At 31.3% G+C, this 19945-nt stretch overlaps 1 protein-coding gene across 1 annotated transcript; it reads left to right on the top strand.

Annotated features, from left to right (window-relative positions):
* The first annotated feature begins 116 nt into the window (after positions 1-116).
* Positions 117-19720, top strand: LOC134695056 (uncharacterized). The gene is made up of 18 exons (XM_063556235.1): positions 117-208; positions 2957-3091; positions 3725-3820; positions 4834-5038; positions 5446-5554; positions 6047-6212; positions 9303-9408; positions 11101-11203; positions 11978-12125; positions 12349-12553; positions 13338-13402; positions 14213-14384; positions 14739-14881; positions 15250-15327; positions 16073-16173; positions 16485-16632; positions 17243-17301; positions 19497-19720. The coding sequence occupies exons 1-18, from the start codon at positions 155-157 to the stop codon at positions 19630-19632; spliced, it is 2229 nt and encodes a 742-aa protein (XP_063412305.1). The 5' UTR covers positions 117-154; the 3' UTR covers positions 19633-19720.
* Positions 19721-19945: the final 225 nt, after the last annotated feature.

Genomic DNA, 19945 nt, shown 5'->3' with positions numbered 1-19945 from the left:
TTGAAGAAATTCCATCCAATAATAAAAAAGTTGTTGCAATTTGAATAATTTTAGTCGTATACTTTCAGGTCTTTTCAGGTCTTTTCAGGTCCACTTTCAGGTCTTTAGTGTAACCCCGCTTTGTATCACATGAAAGTGAAAGTAGAGTCCCACTATGACAATTAGCTGTAAAGTAGCAACAGAGTGTTATCCTGTATCACAGTCAAAGGTTTAACTTTCAAGAATACATATTACATTCATTTATTTTCTATTCACCCATGAAAACATCCACAAATTGAGTTGCCGTTTAATAAAGTCATTACAAATCCCAATAAAAGTTAGCCATGTAGCTATAGAGGGGGGTTTCCAATTTTTTGGAAGCGTGACACGTGAAAGTCAAATTATTATGTCGTGAAAACGGGAAATGATGTCTTGCGGGACCTGGGAAATGACAAAAAAATGAGAATTGCTTAAATAGGTACATAGTGTAAGCGGGATACGGGAATCTGACAAAACAGTAAGCGGGATCCGGGATCAGAACCCCCAATGGGACTCACTATATATGCAAACAATTTATTTCCTGGGTTGCTGATCTGTCCATCTGGCTGTCAGAATGTAAACTTAGTTATTTTGGCATCTACAAGTTGGGAGGATCTCACACTGGTACCCATTTATGAGGGTTGCCGCAGACCTTCCAAACCTGTCCTATGATGGGGATGATTGAATGTGTGGTCTGCAGTTTTATAATATGTAGTTTAAGTAAATAAGCATTTTTTAATTCTGCCATGTACAAGATTAAGCCATTTCCTATTTGCAAAAAGTTTGAAATTTTACAACAATTATTTGGAAGCACGACCAATAGTCCAACTGCCAAATTGGCCCTCACCAAATCGCCTAACTTTGTCTCCAACTTGACCACTCTTGTTTTCCAACTTGTACACTTTCTAAAAAATCACTCCACTCTGTTTAACCAACTCACCCCACTCACGAAAGAGCGTTAAAGCCCTGTTAACTAGCCCCAATTAAGAAAAAGGGTAAAATCCCAATAATTTATGATGAATTATATAACACAGAATTTTAAAAAAATCACATGTATAGTACTGCTTTATTAAGTGATTTATTATGTGTAACTCTTTTAATTTTGATTATATTTAATATTTATCTGTGAAATTTAAGTTTTTTTTTTTACATTGTTTTCATTTTGATATCGTTTTTCAAAAACGTGTCTTTTGAAGTTACATTCTATAAATCTTCCGCATAAACTGTGATCCATTATTAACTGTCTTTCGAAATAGTATTCATATATTCAGTATTGTTAAGATTGAAACATTCATACTTATTTTAGTGCTTTACTACAAATGTCTATTATCTGAATTTGCAAATTACTTGTCTAAAATTAAAAACAGATCAATGTGCATAACTTATTTCATCGACACAAAGATGACAAAGTTGTCTCATGCCAATAAAATGTTTAAATATATTTCCCCCGGGCGCCTTTTCTTTTCCCCGGGCGCTATTTTTCTCTTCCCCGGGCGCTTTTTCTTTTCCTCGGGCGCTTTTTCTTCTCCCGGGTGCATTTTAGTAGGACCCTGTGATACTAATAAAAGTTGAAAATAGATTCTTATATGACAATGTATGACAAGCTTCTTTCGCTTTGTAAACAACACTGTGATAAAATTCTCGATATATCTATACTTAGCGCAGACTCAGAGGTAAACATAATAATGGCTGTTACAATATACTTCCCACGTAAATCTACATGTATTGGAACCTATTTGCAGACCCTTTGCCGATTTAATTGATTTAAAAAGTGCAATTAAAAAAAGACAAAATAACTGTTATTCTTTTCGGTGCTTAATAAAAAGCAGTAATGCACAAGAGTTCGGAGAAATCAACAAAATAAAAATAAAATAAAATTCCGCTCCTGTCTATTATTTTTTTGGCGCATTTAAGTCTGATTTCAAAACATGAAGTTATACAAATGAAACCTATTAGAATCGAAATAATTCATGGAAGCCATAGATCGTTGGAAATTTACACATGGCCTGGGCGGTGATATTCGTTAATTTTATCCCTCACTAACGCTCAGGATAAAATTCGAATATCACGGCCCAGGCCATGTTTAAATTACTGATAGAAATTAACTGATGCTTCATTTTTCAAAATAAAAATTTAGATACATTATTCATAATTATTTAATTTTAGTATTCATTGGAGAATATTTTTATTGTTTAATATTATAATCACCAATGATTCTTGACTTATTAGTTAAAATAGAAATTACATTTACAAGAAGAAAAACTTACTTCATTAACAGTGTACATCACAGAAATGCTGATATGTTTACTTCTTTCTGCTTTATTTTTATAAAAACAGATAAGAGTCATAAAAAAAACCAAGATACATTTCTATGGTTTTCATCTGTATTCATTTAAATCAAATGTGGGGTGAGTTTGTATGGCCTGAATACAGTAGTTTTATATTCTTTTATTCATTAGTTGCACACTTTGGCAGACTTATTTCAATTGGATTTAACTGCTTTTTATAAGTGCAGGTTGGTAGTTGTTAATGCAGTAAGATGTCATTTCTTTTTATATAAGTTTGGCAATTTGGCAGGACTTATGCTCATTGTACAAGGAAAAATTTTCTTGGCTTCTATTGAAATGGGTAATTGTACTTCTTATCATAAAAGACATCTATGTAAGATGTTTTTGATGTCTGAATGCTGACAATAACAAATACATTTCGATTTAATTAAGAGAAATTTATGTAACTTATTCCAGATTCAAATAAAACATTGTTGAGTTCTCTTTTAATTGAAAAAAAAGGCTATCTACTAGTATTCATTATTTGTTGCACATGCTTCCAATTTCGTCCTTTAATATGGACCTGCTCGGTTTTAAAATCCCGTAAATATGCATAATTTTCTACTATTTTTTTTTATGCATTTCATACAGTTAACATCTTTTACTTGCAGTATTATGAGGATGTCATAGAAAAAAAGTATGGAGAGATCCACAAGATATGGATGACTCCAGGACACATTTTCATCACTGTGAAGGAGGGGAGACAACTATTTACTTTCGATAACAAATCAGCAAGTAGAACAATTGTATGTAAATTAAAACTCAATTCAATGAACAAATTTTTGGAATTTGCATAAACTGCTACGAAGTAAGATAGCATCAGCATGATAAAAAGACAATGACATGAATTTGGTGTTAATAATTAGAAATAATATCACATTTCTTGCATATTCAGGATAAAAAAATGACATTAAATCGACTACTGTATCTCGATTCTGAAAAAGTGGGTCTGACAACAGGGATGAAAGGTGGGAAATTTAAACTGCTACTTGAAAAGGAGGATATGCTTGATAGTCTGATGAAATAGACAAAATGTTTACCTAATGCCAGGTTACCAGGACTGTTGCTAGGGTTATTAAGCATAGAGAGCGTTACACTCTTCAGGCATCATATTGAGCCTTCTCAATCCAACAAGTCAAGGCTTGATATTTAATATTGTGCCATATTTATTTCTGTGTGTTGGATTTCTGTCAATATATGATACTCAACATTTTCCTTAATTGAAGATAAACTCTAATTATTAATTCAGAAAAAAACAACATACCAGTTATTCTTCTTTATACTTATAAAATGAAAAATATTGTATTCTCTTGTGGACAGTTGTCTCATTGGCAATCATACCACATCATTTTTATAATTAAATATATGCTTGTTTTTAGGACAACAGTTTTGAAAACTGTTTGGAAAAGAAAGAATTTGAATCACCAATTTTAGATGTTTTAGTCTCTGCCACAAATTATAGCCTGATATTTATCGTAAGTTTTGGTATAACTTTCATTTGTATTATATTTTTTGGGGCCTCTGAGACAGTGCTGAGTGGTCTAAGTGGTTCATCTGTGTATCATTACCTTGTCATTGAAAAGGTTGAGTGTTCGAACCTTGCAATCTTAAAAGACAAGGATTTACCAGTTTTCCTGTCGAAGGTCAGAGGTTCTTTCTGGGCACTCTGACTTCCTCAACCAATAAGGAATAAACTGCCATAACATTAACAATCAATCAATCATATTATCTTTTAATTGATTGTTACTGTAGATTCATTAATAATCATATTTGTTGGATACTATTTTTGTGGATTTTGTGGTTACAGACGAACCTTGAATTTAAATGTTCAACGAAGCACAATCTTTCTAAAGGAAGGTAACTTTCCCAAAATCAACAAATTTGATATCCTTTAATTTGCAAGATATCCTAAATCCATGAAAATAAGTACCCACAAAAATAAATGAATCCACAGTATAACATTACATGTATGTTTTATTGTAATCCAAATATTTATTGGCTGACATCAATCAAGACACACTCCAATGTGGCTGCACATGCTATCTGTGACAATGTTACAATATGAATTGAAAAATAAGCAAAAATTAATTACATGGTTGTAGCATAAAAATAAAATAATAAGAATTGAATGCCTCTACTGCAAAATTTACAGGGTTGTGAAAGCATTGATTACAAGTCCACACATCTGTAATGATACATTGGGTATCATCTAACCTTAACCTCATTTACTTTATTCATTGGTCAATGTTATTTTTTAGTGTGTTTTGGCTTTAATTGTGAACGACATCACACAATAGTTATAGTAAGAGAAACATAGGATAAGCAATGCTTCAGGATAAACAAACCATTTGCTATTCAGACTCATGGTTTCTTTTTCAAGAATCAACCTTTATCCATTGTATCTATAATGCATAATCCATACAGTTATTATCTGCAATTTTAAGGACACTGTGAAACTTCTAAATTAGCATGCACATATATTTACCAGGTAGAAGTAAGTGGCTATGTACAATGTTGGAGATATAAAACCGAAGGATGGACATTTCTGTGGGTACTTGATATTTGTAATGTAAATCAGACATCTGTTGTCAGTGTGTGTCTTCATCCATCACAGAATACATTGTATTGGTGTGAAGAACGCAACATTGAGGATAGAACAATTTATTGTATATGTAAAAGACAGTTGCCTGAAGGTGAGAATTGTATATACACATTGATATCATGACTCATGGAGTTTTTTTATAAAAAGATAAATTTTTGGTTTTTATAAGAATTATTTAAAAATCCTTTGACTTTAGAATGCAGCTCCTCTTATTTTGCTGCTTCAAATAAAAGTAAAAAAGTACAGTATCTTTTGGGGAAAAAAATGCCAGATTTTTAATTTGTTAATTTTTACACGTTTTTAGCTCGTCTGGCCTAAAAAGGATGAGAAATAGGTTAGTAAATACATGTACAATAGGAAAGAAAAAGAAATAATTAAGTTAAAATAATAAGAAAGCATAAGAAATGATTCAGTTAATACAATAGGAAAGAATGAGAAATAATTATTGCATGAAGTTATGCAAAATTTAGAGTGGTAAATGACTTTTTTTTCATGCAGATGAAAAGAAATTAGAGAACAGTGAAATTGGAAATCCTATTGTTGTAATGCACAATTGTCCGTCATGTCACATTTATCCAGCCATTTCAGGACTATATATAGTTGTCAGGTAATATTTTTTTCTAGATTTACATGTCTGAAAACAACCAATAGTATGTCTGCATTGTGTGTGTGAATGAAATATATAATTATTATTACAGAAACTAAGAAAGAACTATGAAGTATAAACTAATCTATTAACATTGATTTGTTTAATAAACCTCATAGCATTTGGGAAGAATTCCATAAAAATATTTTACCAAACTTTGCTGTTTAGATTTTTAATTTTAACTGTCAAGTTCATATGAAATGGCAGATCTTACAATGAAGTTAAAAAAATCATAATGAGTAAGAGATTGATGCTGAAGATGCCTAAATAAACTTATTGGTTTTGAGATTGGGCATTCATTATAATAGGCAAACTTACAGTAAAACAATTCACATACATTTGAAGTGTTAGTTAAGCGCACAGTCAATAGTTTTTTCATATTTGAACAATTTTAACATTGCACATGTATAGACTGTGTCAGAAGTTTATATATATATTAAAATATGCTTTCAGAAATAAACTGCCATTGGTGTCCATGGTGATATTATTGTTGTTTAATTATTCAAACAAGATTATAGTCAGCATTGGTAAGCAGAAAACAGAGTTGACAGATTTCAGCATAAATCGACCAATAGAATTCAGCAAACTAGCCGTAAAATTAGCAGGATTTATTTCTAAGGTATAGTATATTTTTATTTTATACTGCACTCGTTCTATTTGAGCAGTCAAAATGCGTTGACCGTATATTTCTATGTCATATACAGTCACTGACCTGATATCACTTTTCCTCATGAATATTTAAATAGAAATTATCGAAATTATATTTAATTATTCATACGACCTCTCCGACCTGTTCTTGTTTCCAATGTAAGCAATGATGTGTTTAACGACTCAAACTTGTTTCTTTTACAATTTTTGGGAAAACATATTTCACTAATTAATATATTTTTTTTTGCAATCTATAAATCATTATGTTTTATGTTTATTGTTGATATTTTAGTCTGTAAGCAAACGAATTCGTTCACCATTGATTGTGTAATGATGTACATTTCATCGTGTTGTATATTTCTCCGCCTGTGTGATATGAGGCCTTTTTAAAGGGGGATTTTTTCCAATATTTAAATCAAATAAATAACATTCACACACTAAACAACAATTAAAAATGTGTTTTTTTATGTGTTTTTTTTTAGATTGCAGTATAAAGACAATAAATTAATAGTGCATTGACTTGACATATCAACGATATGTCAAATCAATGCACTATTATTGTCTATTTACGTTTACAAAAGTGTTTTATTTTGTGTATTATGATAAAAAGATTTCAAAATTTATTTTGTTAATCTTTTCATGTTTGATTTTTCTCTTAATAAATGTAAAATGACTTCCCCCATGCATCATTTTTTCAATTGGGATTTTGATGACAGAAATGACTTAATCATTTTGAGATTAAAGATAAAAAGTCCTTCATTAAAGACTATGCAATGATCTCTACACACCTTTATGTTTTTTTTCATTGATGTTTTACCCATATTGTCTTCTTTTCATTATTATAATAAAGATGGCCATAAGGTCTTTTAGTTGGTATGTTTAAAATCAAACATGGGGACTGAAATTGCCAATATAAAAAAGAAGATGTGGTATGATTGTCAATGAGACAACTGGGACAACATCCCTAATGCGCCTTGAAATGAGGAACTCAAAAGTCACGTGTAAAGAAAAAATCTCTGTGTAGTGATATTGGACATGTTTCTATTTTTAACAAATGACTGAACTTAATTATTTGTAGTGATTAGGAAAGTAGAGGAACATAGAATAAATGTGTAAAAACTATGGAGCTATTGAATGTGTTCAAAGTATTAAATTTTCAAAGAACTTATTGTGTTAAAAAGGGGATATTTTACCACAAGGAGCCGCTTCACAAAAGGATGTTCGGGGCTTGCTAATTTATGGAAAAAGTAATCTCACTTCGTACCCTGAAAATCTAACCACATATGTGAAAATGTCACAGCTTTGAACGAGCTATCATCAGGGGCGTAGCTACCCGGGAAGCACGACAGCACGTGCATCCACGTCGTTTAAAAAAAAAAACAATACAGAGGAGAGAGATGAGTTGGTCAATCGGAATTGGACAGTGTGATGCATGTATTATCTAAGACTATGATGATTACGATATTTGTTTAAAGTTCGAAGACTGTTTGTGTCTTTTCATCTATCCCGGATATTAGTTTATGACCTAGTAACAATTGTTCGAGTCCTGCAGAAAAAGATCGTAGCTCCTTATACACTAACACTCTACTGTGTGCACATTGATTCCGCATGCAAGAAAGAAATGGCAAATTAAAAATTATAAATTGAATGTTAAAGGACACACCTATGTTCTCACTTTTTTAATTGATGACATATAATCATTAAATAACGACATTTGGTTTTAAAATATATATTTTTTTTGAGATTATGACAAAATCGGAAGGTAACTTGTATCTTTTACAAGACTTGAATTTGTAATACTCAGTCTAAGACATGTAGTTTTGAAGCACATTTTAAATTAGTGTACAGTTCATCAGATTGGAATGAGATGTACCAATCGGCATTAGAATTATTAGATCCCGTCGATATCGTTAAAAATATGCCGACTGGCAATGTGATCGACAGGTTACCGGGGCCAATCACCCTACAACCACGCCAAATAGTATTGGAAAGTCTCATTATTTTTTGCGTTCATTAACCATATGATAAGGGAACTGGTGAGTGGAGTCGCATCAAGTATTATCAGAAAATCGCTTCTTTGTGCTGTATCTGCTTCATTTGGTTAACTTGTAGGACATATCCCAAACGAACAAATCTCAATATTGTCTGAAGCATACGAAACTGACCTGGCATGTAAATTTGACGAATTCAATTTGGAGGTTGCTCGATGCCTAACACGTACGCTGGTTTATAACATCTCATGAGTGCTACTATAACATGATTGAGATCTATCAGTCACGGTTCTACGAATGTTATTGAAAACAAATTTAATGTACGATCAACAATGAACAACAACGGTTACATTTAACTGCATATTCAATGGGATTTCAGTGTGAATATTGACAAAGTAATAGAGAAGTTTGTTTCTGTCCAGACCTGAAGAGCAGATTTTGGACAATTTTGAGTAAATTATGCATCACAAATATGTGTTGTTTATGTATTACTCTATTCAAAAGATTTATAGTTTTACATTCCTAAATTTTTATCTACATATAGCTCCTTTTTTAATCGTCCTATGACCGAAAACCGAAAAAAAACATTTTTCTGCATATTAGGGTCCGGGCGGTTTTTTTCTAGCTACGACCCTGATCATACATATCCAAGTTTACAATATGGACTGGGCTACAGGAAAAAACGTTACCATTACCACCTATGTAAAAATAATTAAAGATATTGAGCCAACTCTCCACAAGAGACCAAAATGACACAGAAATGAACAACTGTTGGTCACAGTACGGCCTTCAAGACTTGTTTAAATGACTATATCTTAAAAATTATGATTAAACTGAATGTAACATTTAAAGAGAAAGGTTAAGTGAAATTGATGTGCATTAAATCTTCAATCTATAAAAAAAACATCTAGGTAGAGAAATTGAAAAATAACCAATTAGCTCCCAATTCATGTCACAACACTTTCTACTTCAACAGTTGTGTAAATTTTTCAAACACATGATTCTTATGGTCCTTATATTTTAAGCATCTCATATGGCTATATACTTATAAATCCTATGTTGTATTTCAGGTTAAGCCAACTGATCATTTAGGAGGAATTATTTACAGAATACAGGACATGAACTTGTCAATAGTTCTGAAAGATGGCAGTATTGTTAGCTTAAGAGAAAATGAAGGTACATCTTGCCTTTCAGTTGTTGATTATCTTAAATTAAATTTCTCATATTCAGCTTTAACAAATCTTGTATTTTCCATTTGGCTCCATTCATTGTTAGTCTTATATTATTTTAATTTTAGTTTCTTTGTAAAATTTGAAAATAAGTATGGCGTTCATTATCACTGAAGAAGCATATATTTGTTTAGGGGCCAGCTGAAGGACGCCTCTGGGTGCGGGAATTTCTCGCTACATTGAAGACCTGTTGGTGACCCTCTGCTGTTGTTTTTGTCGAGCCTTCGACTTTAGTCGAAAAAGCGAGACTGAGCGATCCTACTTTCCGTCGTCGGCGTCGTCATCGTCGGCGGCGTCCACAAATATTCACTCCGTGGTTAAAGTTTTTGAAATTTTAATAACTTTCTTAAACTATACTGGATTTCTACCAAACTTATATAGAAGCTTGTTTATGATCATAAGATAGTATCCATAAGTAAATTTTGTAAAAATAAAATTCCATTTTTTCTGTATTTTACTTATAAATGGACTTAGTTTTTTCTGCGGGGAAACATAACATTCACTCTGTGGTTAAAGTTTTTAGAATTTTAATAACTTTCTTAAACTATCCTTGGTTTGTACCAAACTTGGACAGAAGCTTGTTTATGATCATAAGATAGTATCCAGAAGTAAATTTTGTAAAAAAATAATTCCATTTTTTCCATATTTTACTTTTAAATGGACTTTGTTTTTCTGTGGGGAAACATTACATTCACTCTGTGGTTAAAGTTTTTTTTAATTTTAACAACTTTCTTAAACTATCCTGGGTTTGTACCAAACTTGGACAGAAGCTTAGTTATGATCATAAGATAGTATCAGAAGTAAATTTTGTAAAAATAACTCCATTTTTTCTGTATTTTACTTTTAAATGGACTTAGATTTTCTTCCAGTTAACATTACATACAGTCTGCAGTTAAAGTTTTCAAAACATTTATTAGATTCATTAACTAACCTAGATTTATACCAAACTTGGACAGAAGCTTCTTATAATCAAAAGATAGTATCAAGAGGTATATTTTTATTGATTTTTTTCCTCATTTTTGTTGAGCTGCGATTTACAGCAAAAGTAGGCGAGACACTGGGTTCCGCGGAACCCTTACAAATTTTTTTTTACAGTCGTGTTGTTGACTCTTGGCTCTTTGACACATTCCCCATTTCCATTCTCAATTTTATGTTCCAAGGAGTTCATACTATCAATATTCAAATGATATTGTTTTCAACTATAATGTGGTGAAGGATGATAGATGTGGTTATTAACTACCTATATTCAGAATAGTCTACATGTAGTATCGTTTTTCGTTCATTGTTTTGTACATAAATCAGGCCCTTAGTTTTTTCATTCAGTTGTTTTATATTCATTATTTCTTGGCCTTTTCAAAGTGAATTCAAATGATAGTGTACCATGCAGTATAGGTAATGTTCTTTTTCGAAGTCTGTACAGTGACTTGTAATGTTTAATCAAAGACAACAAATATTTTTATATATTAAGGCTACATGTTTATACACAATGAAATAAAATTGAAAATAAATTCAGTATATGGGTCATGTGAAATACCTTTCTAATCAGTCCTAACATGTTTAGCTGTTTTCATAACACATACTCAAATCTGTTTAATAGCTTTGCTCTATTGTTTTTTCACCAGTATGTCTTTATTTTCAGGGGATAAAAAGAAGACACAGTTTATGATTGATTTACAGAATGTTTCAGATGAATGGTTTGAATTTCAGAAATTCATAGGTTCTTTGCAGGGCTCAAAGATAATGTAAGAATCTATCTGTTGTATTTTCCACAAAAAGAGGCATAAGCAAGTGAAATTTTACACTTTTACATGTTTTGTTAATAATATTGTAAGTCAAAGAAGTGAATTTATCAAGCACCTTTATAAAATTATTTAATAATTTATTAAAGGTAGATTTGCAAATCGATTTTTTGATTTATTTTAATCCATAAATCAATAAGTCTTTTAGGTTTAACGATATTACAGTGAACTTTCATAAAGTTAATTATAACTTTCTGATTTATATTCAGATTTTCTTGTGAATTTTTTTCTCTCTACAATGATGGACATTATATGAGGAAGTGTGTGATGTCATAAGTTTTAGAACTTTTGTCAGTGAAAGAAAATTTGAATACTTCTTAATAAAATGGCTATTCTAGTAACAAAGTAAACTAACTATTATTAGCCTTGGAATTTTAAAAGAATGGTTTCATAATATTGTGGACACAAAAGCAATAAAAATTGATACATTGGGTATAATAATGATTCTACAGAATCTGTCTTAAAGTTGCAAGTAGAGGTCAATATGGTTTTAATTTAATGTTCTCTAACGTACGTTTGCCTCAACCAAATGTTATAAAACTTATATACAATACTTAATACCACAAATTCAAATAAAGTACAAATTTGGTTAGCATCACTTTTACTGTTCTTTAGTTACCTATGTCCCTTTATAATTTATATGATATGCATCATCTGTGGAATGTCTCCCATTTATTCTAAAATTCCTATTTTTTTAAATCTTTTTATACTTTATAGATTGTACAGGAAACTGGAGCAGGGATCCAGACTGGAACAAATACCAGTAAAAAGCCCTGATGGAAGTCCTATTATAGGCTTTTGTAAACTGAGCATTGGAACGATGTGGCCAGCATTTTACACAGAAAACAACATATACACAATTCAAGTAGGACTCTTATTATATGAGTGTTTGCTATGCAAGTATACTTGAAAATTAAAGTGAAGAGTTACTATAAAATCACATGGGTTTCAGAAATAGATGTAATTGGAATTAAAGATTTATATGTAAATGTTTATACAGTTTATATATATCAAAAATGTGTTATCCCTTTGTTGTTAATATGAACTATGAACATTTTATAAAATGGACACTTTAATTATTTATTTAGTGGTCCTGTAAAGATGACAAGCAGACAATAGATACATTGGTAAAATCAGGTAACTTCCAAACACCAGCAGTTCATATAGCCTTGTTAGAACAGAGGAAAACTGATGATCCATCCCCTGAGGTATACACAGATCTTTCTAAACTCAGACAGAACCACTTGATGGACCAGAATAAAGAACCAGCAACAAAACTGGCTGTTTTATTAGGTATGTAACATCCCATCAGTATATGCAGTTATTTTAGGACAATATAATCTGCCTGTATCTCATTGAGTTAAACTTTGATGAGTAATGTGGGTTAATTTGAGCATATTTTGAAGTCCTTCAAAGAAAAATGAACATAAATGCCTCCAATGCCATAAAAAAATTGACTAATAAAGTATAAATTTTCATTTAAAAATTTAAGTATGAAGAATATTTATTATTCCAAGGGCCCTTGATGGGCAGCATAAACATGTACACATAAAACAATACATCATGATTTGTAACAGAAAAACATTTTTATATAGTAAAATGAAACATTAAAAAAAATAGTTCAGACAGGTGTTATTATGTTCATTCTATAAAATTCACATATATTTAGTTCCAGGCAGGATGAGAACCATAAAATCATTACAATTATCATTGTTATTACATACATTTATTAACATTTCGTCTGACATCTAGACATGTAATAATATAGGTCCCTAAATATTTAAGTACAAATTTTCATTAGTAAATAACCAAACAAATTTTGCAAAATTGTATGCAAGTCGTATGTTTAAATTTTACCATGGTACATTTTTCAAAATATTTTCCCTCATTTATATAAGGCTGTTTGTAAAACAATTAGAATGGCATGTTAATTGTTTTTAAAAACCCTTGAAAGGGTACAATTATTAACGGTACATGTTTTCCAAAGTTGTTTTAACTTTCAATAATCTTGAAATATATGAGAGTTCTTATTTATCATTGTAACTTTATAAACATTCATTATTATTATTCATTACAGAGCCATATCTGAAGAACTACTGGGAATTGGATGGTTTACAGCAAGCATTTCTGAGGCAAAACTCTGTAAGTGTACATCTTTATATAACTGCAAAAATTTGTGTGGGGTATATATTAATTAGCCAGTTTTCTGTCTATCTATCTGTCTGCTAGGACCAAAAGCTTTATCCTTTGTTTAATTCACTTCAAACTGTGTGGGGAAAAAATCATTATATGCTCACATGATAATTGTTTGTTTGTCCAGAATTATCCCCCTTCCACCATATAGAGTTCAACCTGTTTCAGAACCAGACCTCCTCATATTATGGGTTTGAGTCCAACTGATGAAAAGGGTAGGAGTACCTTATTTGGGAAGTAAGGATTAGGCCATTATTTTTGCTGGAATTCAGGATTGGGTCTTTATTTTTCATGAGAATTAGGGACTTACCCTTATCAGGACTTTTATAATGTTTTCAAGAACTGTAAACAATGTTTTAATTAATAGAGAATCAGGATGTCAACCCTTTCTTCCTTTCCACAGTTAACAGTTCTAATTGATTGCTGTTTAAAAATTCATACTTCTACACTTAACCATTTAATATAAGTTTGTGAAATGTTCCAGACAATGTTATTGTTTTTTAAGACATTGTCGTTGTTTTTCAAGACATTGTAATTTTTGTTTAAGACATTGTTGTTTTATTCAAGACATTGAAATTATTGTTTAAGACATTGTTATTTAATTCAAGACATTGTTATTGTTTTTCAAGACATTGTTTATTTTGTTTTTTTATTGTCATTGTTGTTAATGCAATAAGGCTCTTAATTGTATAATATTTAATGTGGTAACTATCCATTTTCTCTGGTAGATACCAAAAATAAATTGTGTTTTTTTTTCAGAATTTACCAGAACTATCATGTAGAGGTGTAGAAGATGAAGTACTTCATACAATATCACCTCAGACAATGATGCCAATGTCTGCCAGACAATCGTGGCTACTTATTCTCTCTAATATCTACCCTCAGCAAGTCCTTAAAGTTCTCAATACTCTAATGGACTTTGAAAATCATGGTATGTTGAGAAGTTGAGACCTAAAATAGTTCAATGTTATATATTTTAGTTATGTTACTTTTGGCCTGCTTCTAATGTGTTCTTCAACTTGAAGTGGGTTTTTTTTCTAACCAAATGCAAATCATGCCACACAAACGAAAGGACCATAATTACTTATATATGGTAAATTAAAGGATCAATAATTGTATGCCTTCACTTCTTGTGAATACCAGAGTAGACTTGTAGGTATCATTTGCCATCTTTTAACTTTGTATTGTCACAATTAATATACACTTCAACAAGGATTTAAGAATTAACTGCTAGTATTTTATTAGTAATCAATTCGTTGTACAGCTTGATTACATACACTTACAGAAGGCATTGGTTCATCACATATACAGAGATGGCAGTGTATATTGGCCAATGAAAACACAGTAAGTCCTGTAAGCAGTGATGTGGCAGTTCCATTGTTTGAGCATTTATGCAGGCTTATGTTGCTCATTCAACCAGAAAAATTAGTAAGTTTGTGATAATTATGAGTTTTATATGCAATACTTATTAAATCATTACACAGACTTTCATAAAATTATAGATGTGTTAGAAATTATGTTTAAAATTATTTTATGCCCCACCTACGATAGTAGAGAGGCATTATGTTTTCTGGTCTGTGGGTCCGTTTGTTCGTCCATCTGTTTGTTCCTTTGTTCGTCCATCCTTTCGTCCATCCATCTGTTTGTCTGTAAGTTCATCCCACTTCAGATTAAAGTTTTTGATCAAGGTAGTTCCCCATGTAAGATGATAGTGCGAGTGGGGCATCCATTTACTTGTTTATAATTACTTGTTTATAATTGTATGGTACACTATTATAAGTTTATCTTATTTTCAGGTCCAGTTTGTAAAAGTGTGTCAGATGATAAACAATCAGAAAGTTGGTGTGTCAGCATTTATTAGGAAAAGACAAGCGGTAAGAGGAAGTATAAACTTTAGTTTATCTTAAAGCCTTGTTCAGAAGATGGAAAGGGGGGTGGGATTATTTTGGTTAAAATAAAAGCCATGTTGACCAATTCATATGATTTTTGTTCAAATGTTTATACTTTTAAATTGTTTGTATCCCAATGCTAGAAGAAGAAGAAGAGGCTATGCAGTGTTTTGAGTTCTATCTGTTCTTTCATTCTTATGATGATTTTGACCTTCTGTCTGTGCAGTAGTTTCCTTGTTTTTTGCATTGATGGTCTGTACAGTGAAATTTTGATTATTTTTTAATTGAATGATATGTGTATTCCCAAACACTTTTGAATGGCAACAAATTGTAAGTCCTAATGATTTACTATCACAGTCATACTTAAAATGGTCAATAACCTTTTTTATTTTGAAATAATTCTGGATAGCATATAAATATCGCTTACAACATGAATGATTTCCATGTTAGAAACTTATAGATTATCGTTGATCATCTCAAAGGGATTGATTTTCTTCCTTGAGCAGGCACTTGCCCCCTTACTTTCTAGCGATATTTTTTTCATATCACTCTACTGTGCTGAGAAGGAAATTATCAGTCAGTAAGATCAGAGGAAAATTTCTTAAAATAACGATAATATATCATTAAATGTAAGTTACAGTAGAGATAATACAGTTAAAATTAAGTTGCAATAAAATTAAGATTCATGTTGGAAGACTTTTTGTTTTACTTATTATTTATTTATTTCCAGCTTCAGTACTATGATAGAGCTTTGGACTGTTTACCACCACCTAAAGGTTCACAAAATCCTAAGGAGGCAGTGAATGCTTACGTTGAACTGTTGATGGCAAGGTAAAATTTCAGATGATTCTTTTCATTTACCGGGTAAAGAAAAAAATGCAGTTTAATTTGATGTTGATCATTCATACTAAAGAAAAACAAAGATATTTATGTTTAATTCTATGATACATTAACCAATTTTTCAATGATGTTAATTTCATTCAAAATCTAATATTTATTATGTAAATTTAAAGTGTTTTACTCAAATTTCTTTGATGACAGTACTAGCTTTTAGAGTTATAAACTATAAAATTTGTAAGCTTTATTAATTTATATGCTACCATCTAGTAACCAATGAGAGGAATTGTTTTATACATTTGTAGTGAGAAATCCCATTGTGAGAATACTGCATTGAAGATGTTCATTGATCATGGACACTGGAAGGATTCTATTGAGCTTATCAAGAAATATAAAGAGAATAAGACATTGTATGGCAATCTCTACCTCACACTGTTCAGGGCTATGTCACTGGTTAGTATGGTTTAGAGCTCTGTCACTGGTTAGTAAGAAGCAGGGTTGTGTCACAGGTTGGTATGGTTTAAAGCTCTGTGACTGGTTAGTAAGTAGCAGGGCTATGTCACAGGTTAGTATGGTTTAAAGCTCTGTCACTGGTTAGTAAGTAGCAGGGCTATGTCACAGGTTAGTATGGTTTAGAGCTCTGTGGCTGGTTAGTAAGAAGCAGGGCTATGTCACAGGTTAGTATGGTTTAAAGCTCTGTCACCATTAAAGAACAGTTCCTGAAGGAAATATAATCATCGTCTTGAACATTGCTTTGTATAGAGAGCAGATTATAAATGGTTTTAGTGCTATTTAATTTTCCACACTGTGATTAATTTGATTTATTGATTTTATATTTAATGCAAATATTGACTTTCTTTTTATGGATTTTGCAATCACATGTTAATTTTTGTTTTATGAAATGCAAAATTTTGTTGAAATATTGGTAAGATCTCACAGATTTTTAGTATCAGTTATAACTTTAATAAGAATATGATAAGATGGAGATTTGATTTTGTTTGTCTTTCTTTGCAGAATATTTTTGAAAAAGATAATTATTATATACTACTCTTGATATTTACAGAAAGAAGTGTTATCAGAATATGCAAAAGAAATGTTCTTAGAGTCACCAGAAAATTCTTGGTAAGGTTTTATTGCTTGCTTTGTTCTTATTTATCATAAAAAATGCATATGCTCATATTGTTAAATCACTTTTGGATAAGTATTGATGTGGCACCTTCATTACTTATGTTTTTCATGGTCTATCCTGAATGATGTTTTATTGAGACTATATCCGATAATAGTGAATCAGCTTTGCAGAAATTTGGCCATATTCATCTTCAGGATATCCTTTCAAATTTTCAAATTTAAAATGTCCTTATTTTTTCTAAGACCAATACATTTAGTTAGAAACAAGGGTCCAGAAAAGGTCATATTGACCACTAGACTGATTGTAAGTAGGAAAAAAGGTGGCACTGGTTGCTGTTATGGCATTTAATTTGTACATTTTTCAGAATTTTTACTGTGACCCCCCCCTTTTTTTTTGCCTTCTTTGGAAATCCTGGATATGCAACTGACTATTTTTTATTCTATTGAGCAAGATCTCAATCTTAATGAAAAGAAATACTGTTGGAATTGATATAGTGATATAAGAAGATGTGGTATGAGTGCCATTTATGCATATTCATGATATTGATTAAGTCTTTCCATCTATTGTTTTTTGGCCATAGCTTACACATGATAATGTAAAAACCAGCCTGTCATTGTTATTAAAATTACTGTTGAATATTTATTATTCATTGCATACCGATTTTCATGGATTTCATGGTAACTAAGGAACCATGAATTCCAATGTACAAGAAATTAAGAAATTACAAAGTTTCTGTAGGAATATTTGCAAACCTCATTATTATGGATTTTGCCAAGGCCTTCAATAAGGTTCCCCATAAACGTCTACTCTACAAACTGAAATACTATGGCATTCAAGGTAACACTCTAAAATGGATTCAGGCTTTTTTATCAGACCGCATGCAAACAGTGGTAATAGACGGAATAACATCAAATACAGCACAAGTAACATCAGGTGTCCCCCAAGGAACTGTCCTTGGGCCTATACTCTTTTTAATTTACATTAATGATTTTCCAGAACACCTTGAACACAGCAAATTACGACTCTTCGCTGACGATAGTATATTATACCGAGAAATTACATGTCAACAAGACTGCACAAATTTACAAAAAGATCTTAATGCAGCAGCTAAATGGGAGGCTGATTGTCTCATGACCTTCCATCCAGGAAAATGCCCAATCTTAACCATTACACAAAAAAAAAAAACATATAAACACGATTACATCCTTCATAACCATACTTTAGAACTAGTAACATCTGCAAAATATCTCGGCATAACCCTACAGTCTAACTTAAAATGGAACAATCACTACAACAACATTATATCAAATGCAAATAAATCTCTTGGCTTTCTGAGGCGAAACTTAAAAATTTCTAACACCAGTATCAAATCCCGTGCTTACCAATCATTAATGAGATTAAAACTTGAATATGCCTGTAGTCCATGGGATCTACACACAGCAGATTACAAAAACAAGTTAGAAATGGTACAGAGGTGTGCGGCCCGATATGTATGTAACAATTACCAAAACACCAGTAGTGTTACATCCCGGTTAAACGAACTACAATGGCCCTCACTCACTGAGCGCTGCCTCAAAACCAGACTTATCATGTTCTACAAGGTCATCCATGGACTCATTGCAATCCCATCACTAGTCCTCATACCATCAGATTCTAGAACAAGAAAATTACATTCTCAATCATTTCGGCAAATATCCACCTCTAAAGACAGCTACAAATGGTCATTCTTTCCGCAAACAATCATCCAATGGAACTTGTTGCCACAAGTTGTGGTAGCAAGTCAAACCATTGAAATTTATAGAGATCAGTTGACACCAACTGTTCTCCACAACATAATTCAATTCTATAAATAACAATGTACATATTTTTTAATCACTTGTTTTTTTCTTTCATGTAAATATCACCAAGTATTCTACAAATTTAAAGATAAATTTTTATTCATATTTTTTTTAATCATATACTCCGAGCATGCAACAGTTCATAATCTTCAATATGCATGAAGCTGTAACTGTTTATCAGAATAAGAAGAAGAAACTTTGACAAAACCATGAAATCTTCAAATGCAAGTTTTCCACAATCCAGGAAAGTTGGTATTCACGAAAATAAATGAAACCACAGTACCGGTAATTCTTTTTACATTTTCATATTTAATTTAAGTTTAAATTACCATCTTTTCTTTTTTTTGCAGCTTAGCACAAATTTCATCATTTTTGTTGCCAAAAGATGCTACTAGTACCAAAGATGTTTTTGTCAACTCATCCTGTGATATTCCAATGCATGCCATACGATCATCATTGTTAAAGTACTACACACCGAAATCGTGATATATGGACATGTATAAAAGTACACTTGCAATTTGACTGATAGAATGTGCAATATTAATGTTAAGTTTGTGAATAAAAAATGAATAAATACAAAGACTTATTTCATCCCATTCCATATTGAATTAGAAAAAAGTGAAGTGAAAAAAGAAAAAAAAATCATTACAAAGAACTAGAGGCTTGACATACAGTCAATATTGCAGAGAACTAAAATTGAGAATGGAAATGGTTGTTTGTTAGGTGGAGAAAACTTTCATGTTTTTTTGTAGAAGAACAGAATCAAATTCAAAATTCAAAGAAAGCTTACCAATTAAAA

The sequence above is a fragment of the Mytilus trossulus genome, chromosome 1, assembly GCF_036588685.1.
Source record: "Mytilus trossulus isolate FHL-02 chromosome 1, PNRI_Mtr1.1.1.hap1, whole genome shotgun sequence".
NCBI lineage: Eukaryota > Metazoa > Mollusca > Bivalvia > Mytilida > Mytilidae > Mytilus > Mytilus trossulus.
This window is presented reverse-complemented; position numbering and strand designations above follow the sequence as displayed.

What these genes read in the sequence shown, in the direction of transcription:
- LOC134695056 (XM_063556235.1), top strand. Translation starts at nt 155, where the DNA reads ATGACAATTAGCTGTAAAGTAGCAACAGAGTGTTATCCTGTATCACAG. An exon ending in TAGCAGGATTTATTTCTAAG is followed by an intron (nt 6,213 to 9,302) that starts GTATAGTATATT and finishes GTTGTATTTCAG; the next exon opens with GTTAAGCCAACTGATCATTT. An exon ending in AATGGACTTTGAAAATCATG is followed by an intron (nt 14,385 to 14,738) that starts GTATGTTGAGAA and finishes ATACACTTACAG; the next exon opens with AAGGCATTGGTTCATCACAT.